We start from the raw sequence: 20,705 nt of genomic DNA on the forward strand, positions 1-20,705 counted from the left end.
GCTTGTCACGCCAAAGACCCGAATCCTAACATGGGTACAATGTCCATATCTGGAGTCCCTCGCTGTGATATTGCTGGAATATTGCTAAAAGTGGCGTAAAAGTCATACTCACTTGTTAAACCCAACTCACTCACTCACTGAAGTAGCTAACAGGTTTGAGGCTGTTTCCCTTTTCATTACTGTCTTGTGTCAAGATTTATTCCACACATTCATTTTTGTCACATGCTGAAGTTGTCCCACCTGCACAGAAGACTATTTTAAATGTTATACATTTACTTAGACTTTTATGGGGGGATTAGTGACGACAGTGACATTTTCTTCCTGGATCTTCATCTGTTAAATGTTACTCTCAAAAGTAATAAGGGCAGTGGGGTAGCCTAGTGGTTAAAGTGTTTGCTCATGCTGCCAAAGGCCCAGGTTCAATTCCCTCATGGATACAATGCCCATTTCTGGTGTGTCCTGCCGTGATATTGCTGGAATATTGCTAAAAGCGGTAAAACCGTACACTCACACTGAAATGTGATATTTGTCACCTCAGTTTGAGTAATGGTTCCACTAACTTGGAGTGAGTGAGTGAGTTGGGTTAAAGGGTGCTTTGAACCATATTTTGGTAATGTCTCAGGGTGTCAACTCACTATGGGAGAAGAGACACAAACATTGAAACCCATAAGATTGGGTATGATACTGACAAACCATGGATCATAATCTGGGAAAATCTGGGAATGAAACTGACAATCAGCATCACTTTTAGAACAGACTTCTCACCAGATTGATAAGGAGGGGCAGTTTGTCTAACACCAATATAGTACTGTAAATTACTGCTATTCAGTGTAGAATATTCAGGTAGTTTGAGGTGCGGTTATGGCTCAGTCCAAGTAATTGAGGGTTTTTTCTGCTTGAAATAAGACAGGTCACAAGCTTTAATACATTTTGATACAATTTTTTAGTCAGTGGGCATTAAATATTAAAATGTTCTTCCATTGTGTTCAGTTTATAATTGCAAATAGCAGTATGTTCCTGTGTGTTAAAGTGTGGAATTTCTATCAAATATAGCCTTTAGATAACTATATATACTGCTTGAAAGAAGTCAAAGAACACCAGTCTTTCATATTACTATCGTTAATCTGTTCTACAAGATAGAATAATGATGATAATATGAATGAATCGGTGCACTTTAACTTCTTTTGTGTAGTATATAAGGTTTTGTGATCATAAGCATTTCTAAACTGGAAATGGTGATTTTAAGGTTTTGAATGAGGAAGTAATTCTTAGGACAACAAAGGAGTGATTCACCTGTATTTTGTATGACACATTTCCATGTAGTATAGAGCATTGTTACTGCTTGGTCAGTGTCCTGCACTCACAGCTTCATATGAACCTTCACCCGAATAATTCCTGCCTTTGTTTAGCTAGAACCTTGAAATACATTGATATGCCAAATTTCATCCCTTCTGCATGTTTCTTCTCAGATTTGTCCCCCTTGGAAACCGGATGTGAAAAGTGCATGGGATACCAAGTACATCCCGGAAGAATTTGCTCAGGAGCCCATGAGCACGTCCCCCAGTGAGCATGGAGGCAGTCACTTAGAGAGTATTACAGAGGATAATGAGCTCCCGTACTTCGAGCAGTTTTCCTACCACGGAAGCAGGAACAGTTTTGGAAATTACCTCAGTGCCTCTGCCCAAGCTACAAACGAACACTTTTAATGTCCACAGCTAGTTGTTACCATATTGCTGGCACTCAGAAGTGGCTCCATTTTAGGTTGAAATGACATTCAAATTTATCATGATTCTGTTGAATAATGTCACACTTTTGTATTATTTAGAGAGAGAGTTGATTTTTACTTTCAAACCCAAGAATTGTATTTGCAGAATAGAATTAATTGACTTTTTTTTAAAGTAAACGTTTATTAAACATGTTTCAAAATTGTGAAAATTATAAAGAGTAATCATCTTATTATTTTACGTAGTCTTGCTGAATTTCACCCAAAATGGAACTACTTCATGACATTGCGGCTAGTTGTTATCATTGGTATGACTTTAATGCTATTGTCATCTGTATCTTTTGTTTTGTGTCTTACTGTATACATGTCAGTTGCATTACTGTTATATCATTGCAGTTAAAGATCCTGATGGAGGATATAAGTTAATAATGATTACCATATGATAACAATGTTACTGTAACAATTGAAAGTTTAGAATCGTGTCAGGTAAATGGAGATAATTTGCGAATGTTTGTCAGGTGGGATCGTGATGATTGTGTAAATATGAAATCAAGGGTAACTGATATTTTCTTGTGTTCTGATCAACATTTCCAGTGGACTTCCATGACTGACTGCTAGAAAGTTGCAAGGCAGTACGCTTGAGTTAACATTGTGGTGTTTTGGGCTTGCAAACTCAGGAATGTGGCTGTTGATTGAGTTAAGCCCCTTGTTAAACCCTTCTAGTTCTTGTGTCACTAAGCAGTCGTTCATTGGTGTGCTTGTTTTTCCTGGTAGAAGAGGGAGTGAGGCAGATGTCCAGAATTGACCATATAGGATGAAATTAGAAAGCTATTTTTGATATATGTGGTAAACAGAAGTAGCTGTAGGTGATTGCTGTTTAGACTATATATGTAACATAATTGATGTGTACCTTCCTGCTACAAAGTTACTCAGAAACAAGCACATCCAACACACTTTGCAATCCTTTACAATTTCCCTCTGTGGATATTGCAGTAAGAGTAAGAGTGTGTTCTGTGATGCTTCTGATGTCACAGTACGATTCAAAGGTATACATATGTATGGTGACCAAACCTGATTTATTATGGTACTTCTTCTGGTAACGACATAGGGTTGTCTTGCACACAAAAATATATTGTGCAGAGTTACATCCCTTAGTTATGCCAGGCTTTGATGATCAATTGTTCAGATTCGCCCTGATCATGATCCTTGGTTTTTCAGCATTATACCCACAGGTAATGATTCATCTGTGTTTCTGTATGAAATTAGGTATCAGGAAAACAAATTGACACTTGTATCATACCTCCAAACCGGTGCAGACATGCATGTGTCACAAATGAACATTTTAACATGAGATTTTTCTCACTCCTTAAAGTGTTAATTTCAATCCCAAATTGATCCTTGAAGTGTGAGGACTTGACTCATGGGTTTAGCGGAGAGGTGCAGGGGCCATGGATGGCCAACTGGTCTAAGGCACTGCAATTCACTGTGCAAAGTTGCATCCCTCAGTTGTGCCAGGATCCTATGGTTGTGGGTTCAAATCCCCGATTTGCCCTGATTACAATCCTAGTTGTCAGCACCCTACCTCATGGATTTCACCAAAGGGGTCATCATCTGTGACCTGCATCATTATTTTGGTGTTCTCCTAAAATCAAGCTGAACCACGTTCATTTTTCAGAAATCTGAACCCAGAAGTGAAAAACATCTACAGGATATGATTTGCATTTTTCCTCCCTTCATGATAAGAGAGCCAAGAGGATGGACTTTGTTGTCATGGTGTAAGATTTGGACTGATCGCTTGACTTGACTTTGACTGTTCCGACATGCTGACATCATACCTAGGGACTATTACAGGAGTTATTTCCCTTGCTCTTATACCTCTGAAGACACTGTGTTTGAATGAAGAGAATTAGTGATGAAACAAGATGATGTTTTAGTAGTGTATAATGAATTTTATCGACTATTATGTACTATATCACCTAGATTTGATATTCATCATTGTTGACTTATAAACTATGGGTCTTTTGATATGTAATTCATTGTGCCAATTTTGCTTATTATTGTTATCCTTCTTGTTAATTATTACTCAGTCTGGTTCTTTTGGTTAAGTAGCAGTCAGTTTTATTTATAGTGATCATGAAACAGACTGACTTTTATGACTGTAAAATCTTTAAACACTTTTCTTTGACATTTAGTGGGTTCGAATCCCGGTTCGCCCCGATTATGTTTCTAGGTTTGTCAGCACCATGCCCGTGCTCGTGGGTTTCACCGAAGTGGTAAATGTCTGAGACCTGCATCACTTCGGGCTTTCCTTCCACATTAAGCTGACGCGCCATGATATAACTGAAATAATGTTAAAAGCGGCGTTAAACCAAACTCACTCACTCACTCACTCTTTTACATTTAATGTTTTCTAACACTTGATTCTTGATGTGTACAAAAGGGCCCCGGTGGCCTGTGGCGCCACGTCTTGATGTGTCTCTTTAGTGTGCCAGGATTCTCCAATAATGGGTTTGATTTTAGATCTTTGTGTTCCTCGGTTATGATGCCTGGTCTGTCAGCATCATACCTGTTTTCGGGACTTTCACCGAAGTGGCGCATCACGGGGCGTGGGTGGCCCAGTTGTCAAAGGCGCCGCAATTTGCTGTGCAGAATTGCGTCTCTTCAGCATACCAGAAACCTTCTATCCCAGATTTAGCTGACTTGACTGAAATACTGTTTATGACGGTGATATCATTCTCACTCAATCCATGAGTATATGGATTAATTGTATTGTGCAAATACAAAATCACTTTTACAAAGATTAAGGTTTTAGTCATGGCTACATGAGGCTATTTGTGATTCCCCAAGAGTTAAATAGCCATTGTAAAAGGATAGACCCAATATGGAGGTGCAATATGTTTTAACAAGGTGTTTGATGAAGACTTAAAGAGCTCCTCTAGCAGGGAGTGACGCTTATTCCTTTTACATGTCTTGTTATATGCTTAAGTTAGCTCAAATCAACAAGTGGATATCTAGAGATTATTCAGGTGTAGATATATATATATATATGCTAATAGTGTGAATTGGTTAGGTTTATATTATTTGATATGTTTCTTTCATAGTCTACCTCCACATGTGAAATAATTTGTCTTGTAAATAAAATAGTTTATTACAGCGAGTGGACTTAGTTACAAAGAAATATTGTTGCACTCCTAGTTACCGAACTGGGTTTGGTAATGTCCAAGAATCTCTCCAGGATCAATTGCAAACATGATGCCCTTTGCTGAGATAACATACTTCTCAAAGTCAGGGCCATTCCATCTTTATTAGCTTAGGGGTATGCATAGGTGGCCCAGTTATCTAAGGCACCACAATTTGTAATGCACAGATGTGTGCCAGAAACCCATGATCATGGGTTTGAATCCCTGATTATGTTTCTAGGTTTGTCAGCACCATACCCATGCTCATGGGTTTCACCAAAGTGGTAAACGTCTAAGACCTGCATCACTTCAGGTATTCCTCCCAGATCAAGCTGACAAATCGTGATATAACTGAAAAATTATATTTCAACAAAACATTCACTGAAGTATATGTGGACAATCAAAACTAAGATCGCTTAATATGACGAGGTCCTCTTTTGTTTTTACTCAACTATGGGAAGATTGTGTGATGGGGAAAACATAAGGGTATCTACACATGAAAAGATGAGTAATGACTAAACAAGCATTAATTGGGTGGTGTGCAGTGCCTTCAGGTTCATCCATCTGGTGTATTATTTGGAGTCATAAGGAGATCCGAAATTAGGTTGTTTTTGTGGTGAACTCCAATGAATTCTTCATAAAAAATTCCAGCACATCAGCCTAGTGATAAAGTGTACCTTTTACTGTTGGGAGATTTTTATGGATAGTTACTAACCAAGTTGGACTCACTGAGCAGAACTGAAGATGACTTTGAATCTAAGAGCCAACTGACATGTTGACTGGTAAATTTGAACTTATTACATTTGCATTTCCATGGAAACAAGTGAAACATAGAATCATTACTTTTGTTGTTTCCATGGAAACAAGTGAAATTTAGGACAATTACTTTTGACATTTACCATGGAACCAAGTGAAAATAGAATAAATACTTTCCATGGAAACAAGTGAAAATTAGAATAATTACCTTCCATGGAAACAAGTGAAAATTAGAATAATTACCTTCCATGGAAACAAGTGAAAATTAGAATAATTACCTTCCATGGAAACAAGTGAAAATTAGAATAATTACTTATGTCATTTCCATGGACACATGTGGAGTCACTTGAAGGTTGAGTCTGAACTTGAGCTAAACCATTCGATATTTCTTCTTGCCATATTACATGGAGCTCAGTGTTTGTCATCTTAAGATTTTGTTTGTTCTACTTTGAAAAAAAATGCAGACTACAGGAAGAATCAAATACAATGTTGGTCATTGAACTGTTGGGGTCTGACAACCAAGAGTAGTGATTTTAGCCTTGTGCATGTGTCCAGATGTAATGCATCATCACGATAGAGGCTGTAGATATGTTGTCATAGTTATGTGATCATTTAGTTAATGCTTGTTATTTTGAGATCACTTTTCACCAGAGGTTTGAGGTATTTCCATCATTATTTGTTGACAGAGTGTGATAATTGTAGCAATATACATGATTCCTTGCATTAACAGGATTCTGGTAGTGGTGTAGTGAGACAAGGATTCAGTTGGCGATGCGATACATGGGTTAACAAGGGCATTATCGTGATACAAAGTCATTTTTGTGAAGTTTAAAAGACCATGTGCAGTACACTGTGAATATTTGAAAATAGTAAAATTTGATGTATTGCAATGCGTAACGTATCGCACTCTTGTACCGCATCGCAGCCCACACGTATCTTACACATCTTCTACGTTGTGATCCTATCACCTGTCACGGAAGCATTATCTTATCTTATCGCCCAATGGAATCTGTTTTGTCGGATAATCGAGACTGGCTAGTCTCTGGCTTTTGCGTTTTTTATTTTATAGCAATAAGATCTTTCCGTCACGTCACATCTCGTTATCTCTCACTGACAGAGCACCACACAACGTCCTGTTATCACAAAATACAAGGTTTGGGTTCAAATATTTGAAGCTGGCTCCTAGATTGTTGATGATTTTGTTGATAAGACTTCATTGCAACAGATGATAACATATGTTACTTGTGGGTATCACCAGATGCAGCGGTACAACGTTCTTTCTTGAATGGTTTATTTGGTTAGAATAGGTCTTCAGCCCATGCTTGTCGTAAGAGGTGACTAACAGGATCGGGTGGTCAGGCTCACTGACCTGGTTGACGCATGTCATTGTATCCCAATTGCGTGGATTGATGCTCATGATGTCAATCACTTGGTTTTCTGATCAAGACTCCATTATTTACAGACCGTTGTCATATCGCTGGAATATTGCTGAGTGCGGCTTTAAACGACAAACAAACAATATTTGAGGGAAATCCTTCCTTTATGAAAACATTTTAGACTCAGTGAGGGAGACTATGATGGAATGTTTGTTCAGACTCTTTGCTGAAAATTCCGCAAGATTCTGAGACAATAAGTGATTGTGATTTGAGTATTGTAGAATGAATGTGTCTCTTTTATCAATCTCCAATCGAAGCTGAGGCCAGTGTTACTTCCTGAGTAAGTTGTGTTATACCTCTATTGTGGTACTCTGGGGGATGTACTTCACTAGATCTGTTTCGGCCTCGTCCCGCTTCTGGCTCCAGAATGGAAGGGGCCAGTATTGTGTTCTGCTACAAGGGCAAGCTTTGGCATAATTAGGTGCATTTCCTTGAGCATCACTTGATATTTATTGATTTATTCAGGGATAGAATTTAATTATAGCATGTCAGCCTCTCTGCCTAATAGTAATGTGAACGTCAGCCTATCTGGCCAATGATCTTGTGAATACTACCCGACAAATTAGCCTGTGAACACTAGCCTGCCTGACAAAAGGTCTTGTGGACACTAGCCTACCTGTCAAAAGATGCTGTGAACACTACCTGATTGACTAACGATCCTGTGAACACCAGCTGACTAACGACCCTGTGAACACTGTCTACTTGACTAACCATCCTGTAAGCTCTGTCTACCTATTTAACGGTCCTGTTAAATTACATGACAAACAATCCTTGTTTCATCGAAACAGTTAAAATGCATGCATTTTTAAATAAAATGTTCTTATATCTAAACTGCTCACTGGTAGTTGATTGGTGGCAGATAGACTACAATGCTAAGTTCTATCCCTGCTGACTGCACTGTGTTTTCTGTACTTGTTAAAGTCTTGTTAAACCAGGTATTATTAATGTTCACAAGTAAACTATCCAAGCCATGATTCTGTCCTATTATGTAGCCGGTCTTGAATGAAAAGTACCCAAACAATTACGTCTGTTAATGATTTTAATGTATTATTTAATGCATAATTCCCAGTTTGTTTATTTTCATAACTGTTGGGGCTAACTGTATACTGATTGCTAAACAACATGTGTCTCTAAATTGTTGCAGGAAATATTTAGTGCAAATAAAAGTTAAAACGTAAAACCTGTTTTCATGTCCTAGACCAAAGGTATTGGCCTCTCTCACCTTCAGCCTCGGACTAGTGAGGGGCGGTCGGGTAGCCTAGTGCTGAAAGCATTCGCCGAAGACCCAGGTTCGATTCCAGACATGGGTACAATGTGTGAAGCCCATTTCTGGTGTGCCCCTGTGATATTGCTGGAATATTGCTTAAAGCGGCATAAAACTATACTCACTCACTCACTCACTCACTCACTCACTCACTCACTCACTCACTCACTCACTCACTCACTCACTCACTCACTCAAATAAAAAATAATTGGTTTCCAGGCAATGACTGTAATCAGTGATATGACCTTATTTAGTGTGATAAAACTATGCTACCAAATGTTTAATATGTTAGGTCTGAAATAAGGAAATGGACTTGTGAACATGAGTGTGGAATCAGAACCATACCATTTTAGATGTTAGAAACTATTTTTCGTTGTGCTATGACAATGTTGTAAGGTTTGCCTTCAGGAGTGAATTTTTGTCATGAGACAGTTATATGTTGCTGTGAGTGGCCTAGGAGAACGTCCTCTACAGTCCCGCCGAGCATGTAGGTGGAAGAGTCACCTGTTGGCGACAGGTCATGCAACATACCGTATTCGACATAATAAATGCCCCGTACTAATATGCGCCCTCGGAGATATTTGCTAATATATTGGCTAGTGAACAATCCTAATTAACACCCCTTCCGATTGTTCAATGTACACAAGACTTATTTATTCGTGTATAATATGTGTGTTATATGTATCCTTAATTATGGGAAATTAAATTCTGGAAAAATATATCTGTTGTATAAAAACATTTCAGACTGTCATCATAAACCATGAAATTTACAATCTTTCAACTCTGTTGTTTTTAACCAAAATAATTTAATAAGAGCCCCCTTTTTCCAATTTTGACAGCACCCTGGGTGCTTATTATGTCGAATACGGTAATTTCATCCCTCGTCCTTGAGTGGATGCTGTGACGTGCGGGGTGAGAATATGTTGAATGTGGTTCCCCTCGTTTGTTGATACAAGTATATGAGATGAGTCCCATACATCTCCATGTTATCCTGTTTATTTTTGTGCCGATTGTTGTGGATGTTGTTGATCTTGGAATGACATTATGAGGTGAAACATTTAAGTCTGTTTAACTTGATGTCTACATGTATTTTATTCCTTCTTCCAAGTGCTATTTGAGTAATTGTGAGTGTAATATTGTGTGTATCATCTAATTTGTAGAATGATTAGTGTTCTTTCATTAACGTGTAGTTGACTTTCTAATGAAGCATTATTTCATTGGCTAGACCAACATGTGTATTGTATACAAAGTATCAAAATTTGAATCAGAATAATTTCAAATCTGTGTCAGGTTTGTGATCCTTTATCTTTTTTTTTTATTCGATGTCAGATTTTTGTTTAGTAATTTTAGATGAATAATATTGAACTTCAGTCTGTGAAATACACATGAACATGATAAGCATAGTATCATATAGTAACTATATCTCATTATGTTTTATGTTCCTTCTTTCACTTGTCTCATACACATGGCTCCGATAGTTTATTGTTGTACAGATATTGAAGACAAATTATATGCTTTTATGTATCTACCATAACTCCCCTCACGGCAAGCCTGACAAAACATTAGAGGTCCACATTTTCCAACAAGACACATATCACATATCCTTTTATAAGTATCTTAAAATCATTTTAAGGGATATATAATATTATGAGGGACTATTAATTAATTATAAGGGGTGGTGGGCCGGTGAGATGGCCAGAATTTATCATAATTAATTTTGGGTGGGGGCTTGAAAAAATGTCAGTTCTGTTTCTATTTTTATTTATTTTCAAATTTAAAAAGGCATGAAAATATTTTGCATAAAATATGATACTATCCCAAGACCAATCCAAAATGACCAGTCCGTAATCTTTGAATCTTTGAATCTTTAAATGCAAACAAGACAAAGCAATGAAATCAAATCTCATGCTTACTATTTATATCAACATGGCTCCATGGAACCCCCTTTGTCAACATAGTTCAGACACCCCTTGTTTGCAATGTTCATAGTTCATTTTATTTTTGTATCATTTCATTCCATATTTTAACGACAACTTACCATGTTCTAAATGCTTGAAGAATCTGTCTCACAAATACAGAGTTGCTTTTCCGGACATTCAAATTGTGTCACACACATTATTCGGTTTGACAACTACAGCTAGCTCAACACTCAACATACTATTATATGTTAGTAACAATATACTAATGGGACTAATAATTCATCCTTGATGCTGTATTTTTTATGTACATGTAGGATGACATGGAATTATTTCACATTTCACACCAATAGTTATCTATCTTGGTCCCCACTTGTTTGGTGTTGAATGGAGTGCTGTATATCATCTCACTGTCTGTTAAAGATGTACTCTTCTCCACCAAAAGGCTGTGACAGCCAAATGGACTTTGCTAACCCATACAGCTTTTAACCTTCAATTCATGGTCCGTGTAAACAGGTTATTAAGAGACTATTTGTTACTTCACACAGGTCATTATGAAGAGAGACTAGACAAAAACAAGCTTGCTGACTTGGTTGAAGCATGTCATCGTATCCCAATTGTGTGGATCGATGCTCATGATATTAATCACTGGATTGTCTGGTCCAGACTCGATTATTTAAAGACTGCCGTCATATAGCTGGAATATTGCTGAGTGCAGCATTAAAAAGCAAACAAACAAACAAAAACAAGAGACCCGACCATGATGACAAGCCCGCCTATAAGTAGGCTGTATCATGTTTCAAGTTATATGCTTATATACTAGTATACCAGTATACCAGTCATGTTTGAGATTCTTATATTCTATCATTTGTGAAGTGATATGTATAAATGCTACACTGTCTTCTCTGATCCTTAGATTCTTTTGCATTACTTGGTTTACAAAAATAATAATTCGTAGGGTAGGTGCTTAAAATATAAAAATGAATTAAGAATTGTTTTTTAAGACTGATCAAGGTGTATTGCCCTTCCCAATATTTGTCATGCTTGCCGTAAAAGGCGACTATGCTTGTCATAAGAGGCGACTAACAGGATCGGGTGGTCAGGTTCGCTGACCTAGTTGAAGCATGTCATCGATCCCAATTGCATGAATCGATGCTGATAATATCAATCACTGGATTGTCTGGTCTAGACTCTATTATTTACAAACCGCCGTCATATAGCTGGAATATTGCTGAGTGCAGGGTAAAACAACAAACCAAACCAAACCAATTCCAATATTTGTCTAGATTGGTTGTTTTGTTTTTACTTAAATTTGTTTTGGGGAGTTAAAAAGTAGCGACATTTTGGGTCAACGGATTTGTAAAACAAGTAATGTAAAAATCTTGCTTCAGCTACTTTGGTGAAAAGGTCAGTATAAATTTATCAGTGTTTATGTGCTGTGTGATAGAGCAGCTACTGGTTCTTAAAGTCACTTGTATCATTCAGGAAAGCGAATCATTGTCTTAATTCAGGATGATCCTGACAGATACATCATTATTATAACAAGTTACCAATCCATAACATGCATGAAACTTGTTGGTGAAGATACATGGTAAAATGTGCACATAATGCTTGGTACATGTATAGACCAGTATAGATCTTGACATGACATGTGTTGTAATCTTACGTTTTTAGGTTATGACAGGTTGGTATGAGCACTAACTTAACCAAAAATGACTACACTTTCCTTCTGGTAATACGATATATATTATGCATTGTATTGCCTGTTTATTGAGTATGTTAAGTGGTCCTGTAGTTGTCAGTACATGTCTGTATTGGTAGGTGTACCTGCACCCTTAGTTGTTTTGCTCTCCCCTTGTGATGCTGATTGTTACAAGTTTGAACATAATGATACAAATGTCTTCATTCTGTATAATGTACAAGTGTATTCTATATGGCTCAACATGTCATGAAAATAAAAACACACATTTCTACTTGTTCCTTTATGTCGTTGTGTGAGAACATGTGTGGGACTTTGTGGTTCAGCCATCAAGGCGATTGACATCACTACTGGCATTCACAAAGGAATGGATTCTTTGGAAACTAGTATGGGGATTTTCTGAACATCGACAGGTGTAAATAATTGGTGCTTAAACGAACCAGTAGTTGGGGTGATAGCATGATCAACATCACCCCAGGGCACCAAGTCAAACAGCCTGATCCCAATGTTTGTCAACTCTTGGGACACGATTCTAGGGAGCTTTTTGACCGGGAATGTGATGAGACTACACTAGAGTGGCTGACGAGTTCTGAGCCGAGCCTAACTACGGAGGATTTATAGTTCACCCTTAACAGTTTGCATGTATTAAGTACAATTCATTCCAAGCTCACAGGGCGGTCGGGTAGCCTAGTGGTTAAAGCGTTCGCTCGTCATGCCGAAGACCCGGGTTCAATTCCCGACATGGGTACAATGTGTGAAGCCAATTTCTGGTGTCCCCCTCCGTGATATTGCTGGAATATTGCTAAAAGCGGCGTAAAACCAAACTCACCCACTCACTCCAAGCTCAGCCTGCATTTGAACACAACCTGGTATAAAAATGACTGGGTATTCTCTGTTGATGAAAATGGGCAAAATTGACTACCTCGCTGTCATCAAGTATCTCCAACTACTAATAGCTAACTCCAACTGCCCTTCAAAACAGGCATGGTGTCAAGTTTAGGGGATGATGTTCCTTCCTTTGCCACTAATATGGGCTGGGCAGCGGAGTTAAAGAGGGGAAGAGAGAGCCTGGAAGATGATCCAAGAGCAGGAAGACATTCAACTGCCATCACTAAGGAAACTGTTGATGAAATACATGATGTGATTATGGATGATTGATGACTCACCACAAGTCACATAGTCAATAGAGAGTTTAGAGAACTGGGCATGAGAACGTTTCAGCACGCTTGGTTCAACAGCTTCTGACTCCTGAACGTCATCTGGTGAGAATTTACGTTGTTTTGTAGTAGTCCCAGCTGGTCCTTTTAGCGTTTTTGTAACCATGGATAAGTCTTGGATTCATACCTATTCGCAAGGGAAAAGTTAAAGGAACATCATGAATAACGTCTCCGCTGAAGAAGACAAAGTCTGTTCTTTCAACTGGCAAGGTGATGGCTTCGGTTTTCTGGGATTTTAAGGAATCCTACTGGTGGACTGCAAGCCGCAAGGTCAGACCCTTTTTGGCTAATATTATTACAATGCACCCGTGCACAAGTGTTTAGTCGCCAAGGATGCAATGCATGACTTTGACATCCTCAGTATTCACCAGATTTGGCAGCAACGTATTTTCAACTGTTCCCGAAATGCTGCCAAGAGCTTCATGTCAAGTATTATGCATATGATGACTTTTCTGCCAGGCGTGACATTTTACATCATCTGTAGTAGGCCTCTGCACCAGTGGGATCCAGGCACTCCAGCATCGTTGGCAAATGTGTGTGGGATTCGGATGGGATTATGTTTAAAAATAATTTGCAACCAACACGTTCAACGCAGTCCAGCAAAGTTTGGCTCAGAAGTTTTGAGCCAGTCCTCACAACGCTACAAGCTGACAAAGTCATCTCTCTGACCCCCTCCGACCCATTGTCCAGTCTTAAAAACCATGTTATATGCAATCAAACATGACATTGTAACAGTTTGTCCACCTGCTTGTGGAAGAGGTTGAATACAAGAGCTGCTGTATAACAACTCCATAAACCTTTGTACACACTTTGGTAAGAACAATGACCCGATAACAGCCTCAGACTGATATTGTACAAAGTTTCATGGAGAAGTAGATAACAGAACTGAGGTAAAATTCTTATGATTTCTTCCAGTCTAAATTTATTAAATGTATATAAAAAATGTTAAACATTATAATTAGGGGAATCATATATAGCAAAAAGGCACATCTACACTATATTGTGAACGTGTGACCAAGTTTTTTAAAGATATCTTGTGTGAAGCTCATTTCTGGTGTCCCCTGCTGTGATATTGCTAAAAGTGGCGTAAAACCATACTCACTCACTCACTTTAAGATAATCTCTTAAATAATGTTCCAGTTCTGCTCCGGAAATGTGAAACCCACTACTTTCAATCACTTAGGGACTATGTCCAAATATTTAAAAAAATATATAAAATAAAAGACAAATTCAGAGGAATCATATAAAATAGCAAAAGCCCCATCTGCACTATATGGTGATTGTATGTACCAAGTTTCATAAAGATGTCTAATAGTTTTCGAGTTTTGCTCCGGAAATGAGACCCACTGCTTCCATTCAGTTTAGAGACAGAAGTCAAAAATTCAGAAATTGATATAAATTATATTAAAAATGCAGGGGGAACCTAAATAGCAAAAGGCACATCTACACCTTATGTTTTTAAAGTTCTCTTTTATTGTTTCCGAGTTCTGCCTCCGAAACGAAACGGGACGAACGGACGTAGCCCGTTTCTCTATCCCCCGCCAACTTCGTTGAGACAGGGGATTAAAGTATATCCATTGTCAACTGGTTCCCAGAGTTGAAGAGTGACATCTGACTCCTAAATCATGGCAACGTTATTTTAGGTAATGCTGCAACTCGGTTGTCTTTAGATGCAAGGATTCACTGATCCTGGGTTTGAATCCCACATTTTACTCGATTAGGAGCCTTGGTGTATCAGCACCATACTGTTTGTCATGTGTCTGAAACTCCGGTTAAGCTGCCACGCTGCGATAATTACTGCTAAAAATGAACAAGACTTGGGCCAATTCGTAGTCCAAGAAGTATTTAAGTTGTCACAACAAAAACGCATTGTTAGACTTATAAATATGGAAGTATAATGTTTTGATGTATATCAGTGAAGCAGTTATTTGTAACCTTAATTACACAGAGATAACGTCTAGACCTTGACGAAAGGAGCAACACCGTGGAGTACAGTCCCTATATTTGAGGTGAGGTGGAATTGGGTTTAACGTCGCGTCTAAGATTATTGCACTTATATAGCGACGTCCCTATATTTGAAAGCATCAATCTCCCCAAAGGCGTGCTGAGGTACATATGGCTCTATGGGCGACTACTTTCTTACTGCCCCCTTTGAGATCCGGGTTAGAATAGCCCGCTAACCGGTGCTTAGTCGTTAGAGGCTTGGTTGATCGCATTTCATCGTACCCCGACGTCGTGGATCGTTGCTCACAATATCTATCACTGGATTGTCTGGCCCAGATTTGATTATTCAAAGGTCGTTATATAGCTGGAATATTGCTGAATGCAGGCTAAACAACAAACATACAAATCTTTATTAGCCTGCGGCGCTCTTCAGCGGATAATGGTAATAAGTGGGAATCGACCCTTCAAGGTTTGTTTGTTTGTTTGTTGTTTAACGCTGCACTCAGCAAAATTCCCTCTATATGACGGCGCTCTGTAAATAATCGAGTCTGGACCAGACAATCCAGTGATTGACATCATGAGCATCGATCTAAGCAATTGGGATACGATGACACATCAACCAAGTCAGTGAACCTGACCACCCGATCCCGTTAGTGGCTTCAAAAGACAAGCTTAGTCGCCTCTTACAGCTAGCATGGGTTGTTGAAGACCTATTCTCTACCCGGATCTTCACGGGCCGACCCATCAAGGCCATTGATTACGGGTGGTAATACCCATATCATTGTCTATCAAAGCAATCATCTACATTTTGTTGTAGATGCACTATTGAGAAGTATATCCATGTAACACACAGCTGTTAAATTAATCAAGTTGTCAATCTACACATTCTTCAAGTTGTAGGAACCTGTCGTGCTCCTGGTGCAAAATAGGTGTTCAGCACTTGACATGCTTTTTATGTAAGAACTGACGAGTCACATCACAATGTGTAACATACACATGACATGCATCAACCAAGTGAGCGAGCCTGACCACCCGATCCAGACCCGTGAAGATTCCGGGGTAGAATAGGTCTTCAGCAACCCATGCTTGCCGTAAAGGGTGACTATGCTTGTCGTAAAAGGCAGGATCGTGTGGCCAGGTTCGCTGACTTGGTTGATGCATGATCCCAATTGCGTGGATCGATGCCCATGATATTAATCACTGGATTGTCTGGTCCAGACTCGATTATTTACAGACCGCCGTCATATAGCTGGAATATTGCTGAGTGCGGCGTTAAACAACAAACCAACCAACCAACCAACCAACCCCCCGATCCCGTTAGTCGCCTCTTACACGCATAATCGCCTTTTAAGGCAAGCATGGGTTACTGAAGACCTATTCTAACCCGGATCTTCATGGGTACCTTCAAGAAGTACCAAGTATGTTCAGAGTATTTTATTCAGTAACGCATCCATATGTGAAAGTTGATTTGCAGATCTCCTGACCAGTCCGGTCCAATCACAGTCTCTTCCTGACCAGTCCGGGCCAATCACAGTCTCATCCTGACCAGTCCGGACCAATCAGTCTCTTCCTGACTTGACCGGGCCCAGTCACAATCTTCTTGGCAAGCCTGAGCATCTGAATGAAAATATGAATAAAAAGACAATCAGTTTATGTCAATCAACCGATACCAGACAAAAACAACCAACAGACATGTGGACCGTTTTGACCAAATCGGGCAGTCTGTTTTGACAGCGCCCCAATCAGCAAAGCATCTCACAACAGTTGTAAGTTTGAGGCTCTATATTTCAATAAAAAGCGTTGAATGAGATTAACATGAAGGCGTATTGGTAGCATAGCTTCCCCATTGTAGTTAAATGCATTTACTATCCGAACGAAAATAAATATTATCTGATTTGACAGCTGTCTGCAGCGGCTATGAGAAACTGTCAAATGCATCGGAGTCAAGCCCTAGGCACACCAATCTTCCCGAGGCAAGAGAGTTAACTGACTTTAAAAGTCCAGTTTCCACCCTTCCATGAACTAGGCTGGAATTCCTGGGCTCGATCGTAGCGCCACCAGTGGCAATTACGAGTTATGTCGTTTCTATGCCTCTCCTATTGACCAATCAGATTCAACCTCTCGTATCACTTGCATTTGCTTCAAACAAAACGGTGGCGCCCAGTCAAGACGATCTGATCGATAATCAAGATCTATATTGTGATAAAACGAGTCTTACATCGCGAAGGGCATCAAATCACGTGAGCACCTTGATTAAAAACATGAAAAGATTTGGAAAATATCTGTTGACAACGAGTTAGCGGTGCACATGCTTTGCAAATCCTGCAGTCGACCGAAATCTGCATGACACTTTATGAACCGGAATTCGATTTCGGTGCGCGATTTTGATTGGACTATGCATAGACTCGTTAGTCCAGCCAAAATGTAACTCCATAATACCAGCCTAGTTCGGCAACGGTGGAAACTGGACTTTTATAGTCAGTTAACTCACTTGCCTCGGGAAGATGAGTCACACCGGGCTTGCGACTATGTTACGACCTAACTGCGGCCGAAAAATGTTTGAATATTTAACACGGGGTATTCCGAACGACATTTACGGGTTTTATGATTATATCCATACAATCTAGGCCATCTATAAGTCATTCCAGAATGTTGTTTTTGGTCAGTTTTAATTTTTTTAAATCGTGAAACACGTCAAAATAGGTTTCGAAACGTAGTCGCCAGTTTGAAACTAGTGCCGTAAAGCTCGAGATAGCTGCCTTCTGATTGGCAAATGTCGATTTCTTGTCAGTCATTTCATTGGTCGGTCAATGTTTGCGAAAGGTCGTTCCGACGTGACCCATAATGGGATGTCCTCAGATCTTTGGTTAGCGGTAGCGAAAACTAAGATCTGATTTTAATGAGATTGGAGCGAAGCATTCAGAGCAGCATTTCTGATTTCTGTATCTTGAAAGTGAACTTAAACGCATAGTTCCGAATGTATAGTAGAGCACGCGCCTTTATAAAGCTTTTTTACATACCCTGTTGTTTCTGAGCGCCATGGCATCTACACCAAAAGGGATATTTGTGTTCTGTGTGGGTTTCCCTTTGTTAAAAAAGAATTTCCGAATTATAGGTTGTCAGAGTTCACCTGACGCGATAGTATCTGATTTTTAAGATTTGATTTTAATGAGATCGTTCACATTGTGCCCATGTAGGGAATCGAACCTGAGCTTTCAGTGTGACGAACGAAAGCGTTAACAACAAGGCTACCTAACCGTCCCCCATGTTATCGGAACACCAGCATTGTTAGCATGTGAAATAAGGAGGGCAGGTTGCCTAATTCTTGAGTAGTATAATATCTTTACACAGGCTATTTTGTTGTGTAGTGCCTGTGTTCTATTTGAGGCCACGAGCGGCAATACCGCCTAAGACACCTCATTTCATCGTGATATAACTGAAATACTGTTCAAATCGACTTTAAATCCAAATCACTCACTTATACGAGGCGGTGGGGTAGCCTAGTGGTTAAAGCGTTCGCTCGTCACGCCGAAGGCCCAGGTTCGATTCCCGACATGGGTATAATGCGTGAAGCCCATTTCTGGTGTCCACCGTCGTGATATTGCTGGAATATTGCTAACAGCGGCGTAAAACTATACTCACTCACTACACGTTTCAATCTTGTAGGTGAGGTGAAATGTGTTTTTACATCGCGTTTAAGATTGTACTCGGGACGTGTGCGTGCGTGTGTGCGTGTGTGCGTGCGTGCGTGAGCGCGCGCGTGTGTGTGTCAGTGAGGGTTCAAAGCCTGGACGTGTCACACGTTGTGGTCCTGCTCGCCGTTTGTTTACATGTCGGTTAAATACTATTTACGAACACTGGAACAAGGAATGTCATTGATGTTGTGGCTGGATGTTGTTTACACGGTCGTGGTACGGGTGTCTCGATGTCCACCTGTATCTCACCAGATAAAGGGAGCCTTTCCTGCTGTACGAGTATACAACTGTAACATACTACACTCAGTGTTCTCTAGTCGTTATGCTTTGGAGGCTACATGCCATTTAGGAGTACATCAAAAAGTACCAAGTATCAGTTGTTACAAAGAGATAAGTTTCCTCAGTCTGTGTTATTTCAAATCTAACCTAATAAGGGGCGGTGTGGTAGCCTAGTGGTTAAAGCGTTCGCTCGTCTCGCCGAAGGTCCGGGTTCGATTCCCCCACATGGGTGCAATATGTGAAGCCCATTTCTGGTGTCCCCCGCCTTGGTATTGCTGGAATATTGCTTAAAGCGGCGTAAAACCACACTCACTCACTCACTCACTCTAACATATAGGGTCCTACGTGTTCAACAAAAGTTATAGTTTTCATCATTTTCTATTGCTTTAGTTTTACCTCTTTTTCTTCACTTTTCGTGTTTTGGTTTTCTTCACTTTACCTAGCTTTGTTTGCTTGTTGTTCAACGCCTCGCTGCATCGATCTGCGGATCTGGGATACGATGACATGCGTCAACAAAGTCAGCGACCCTGACCATCTGATCCCGTTAGTCACCTCGTACGACAAGCATGGTTGCTTTGGACGAATTCAAACTCAGATCTTCACGGGACTTTAACCTAACTGTTCTTCAAGAATCCTATACCGGCACTGTATACGTTTCGCAAACCAATAACGAATACCAATTCACGACTGTGTGTTCAGGACTTCCACATAGGCGTAAGAAAGTGGTAGCGGTAAGACCGCTTTGTGGGTTTTGACCGTGAACCAATGGTCCCCTTTCCACGATATTTCCATCTACGATAGCAAGTCCTAGTCTTTAACATAGAAGGATGGTATGTTTGACAAATCATAAATTTGATAACGGTCGTTATTACATATTGCCTTGAACAAGACAGAGAGAAACGTTGTTGTAGGTCATTATACGTACCTTATTTCATGGTCATACGGCTAACAATCATGTCCAGTTTTGTCTTCTGTTTTCATGTCTCCCACGTCTAGGTCGTCTGCTTCATCTTTTGCATCAATGCAGGCGAGTCCTTGATCCGTGAGCATGCCGTCTACCTCCAGAATGACCTTGTCGATCTCCACCCCGTAGAAGTCTGCTTCAGGGACCTCTAGAGTGAGAGTGTGCTCACCCGAGGGCAGGTTTATCTCATCTCCGACAGGACCACTCTCGCTGAGGGTGTTCCACAACTCACCCCAGTTAGAATTGTCATTAGTGCTAAAGTTACCGATAGGTTTGTCGTTTATTTTGATAACAATTGTGTCCAGCCAGCCGTCATTAGCCCAGAAGATATTCCTGATCTTGACGAAAGCTTCAACATCTAGACAAAACTTCATTGTCACACTTTCTCCCTTTTTAAGCCACAGGTTTCGGTCGTTTTGGGAAATTGTTCTTGACATGACTCTTGACATGTCGTCTTCCACTTTGAGCGTCTCAGCGAATTCGTCTGCTTCCAAAAAATAGGGAGCAGACGACGCTGTGTAGAAAAAGGCCAAAAAAGCAGCACCCCGTAACAAAACCATAGCTGCCATTTTAGTTCGTTTCAGTTCAAGGAGCGTCCCTTGTAAAAATATATGAGCACTTGGTTTTAGAGCT

The 20,705-nt window shown here is 39.8% G+C and overlaps 2 protein-coding genes across 5 annotated transcripts in view; one reads left to right on the plus strand and one right to left on the minus strand.

The window, feature by feature from the left end:
• The window catches only part of LOC124134879 (RAC-gamma serine/threonine-protein kinase-like), a 60,699-nt gene extending 55,983 nt beyond the window's left edge, over window positions 1-4,716 (plus strand). For 3 of the 4 annotated variants that reach the window (XM_046499955.2, XM_046499957.2, XM_046499956.2), the window contains exon 13: window positions 1,470-4,716. In XM_046499955.2, coding sequence (XP_046355911.1) covers window positions 1,470-1,706 — 237 coding nt within the window. In that variant the 3' untranslated portion in view covers window positions 1,707-4,716. The remainder of the gene's footprint in view (window positions 1-1,469) is intronic. The other variant, XM_046499958.2, reaches the window with a different exon arrangement.
• An 11,837-nt stretch (window positions 4,717-16,553) lies between these two features.
• Window positions 16,554-20,705, minus strand: LOC124134909. The gene is made up of 2 exons (XM_046500004.2): window positions 20,034-20,705; window positions 16,554-16,751 (listed from the first exon to the last, which is right to left on the minus strand). Exon 1 carries the CDS (start codon window positions 20,639-20,641, stop codon window positions 20,054-20,056), a length of 588 nt encoding a protein of 195 aa, XP_046355960.2. The 5' UTR covers window positions 20,642-20,705; the 3' UTR covers window positions 16,554-16,751; window positions 20,034-20,053.

Source organism: Haliotis rufescens, unplaced genomic scaffold (assembly GCF_023055435.1).
Source record: "Haliotis rufescens isolate VD_foot unplaced genomic scaffold, xgHalRufe1.0.p SCAF_3, whole genome shotgun sequence".
NCBI classification, from domain to species: domain Eukaryota; kingdom Metazoa; phylum Mollusca; class Gastropoda; order Lepetellida; family Haliotidae; genus Haliotis; species Haliotis rufescens.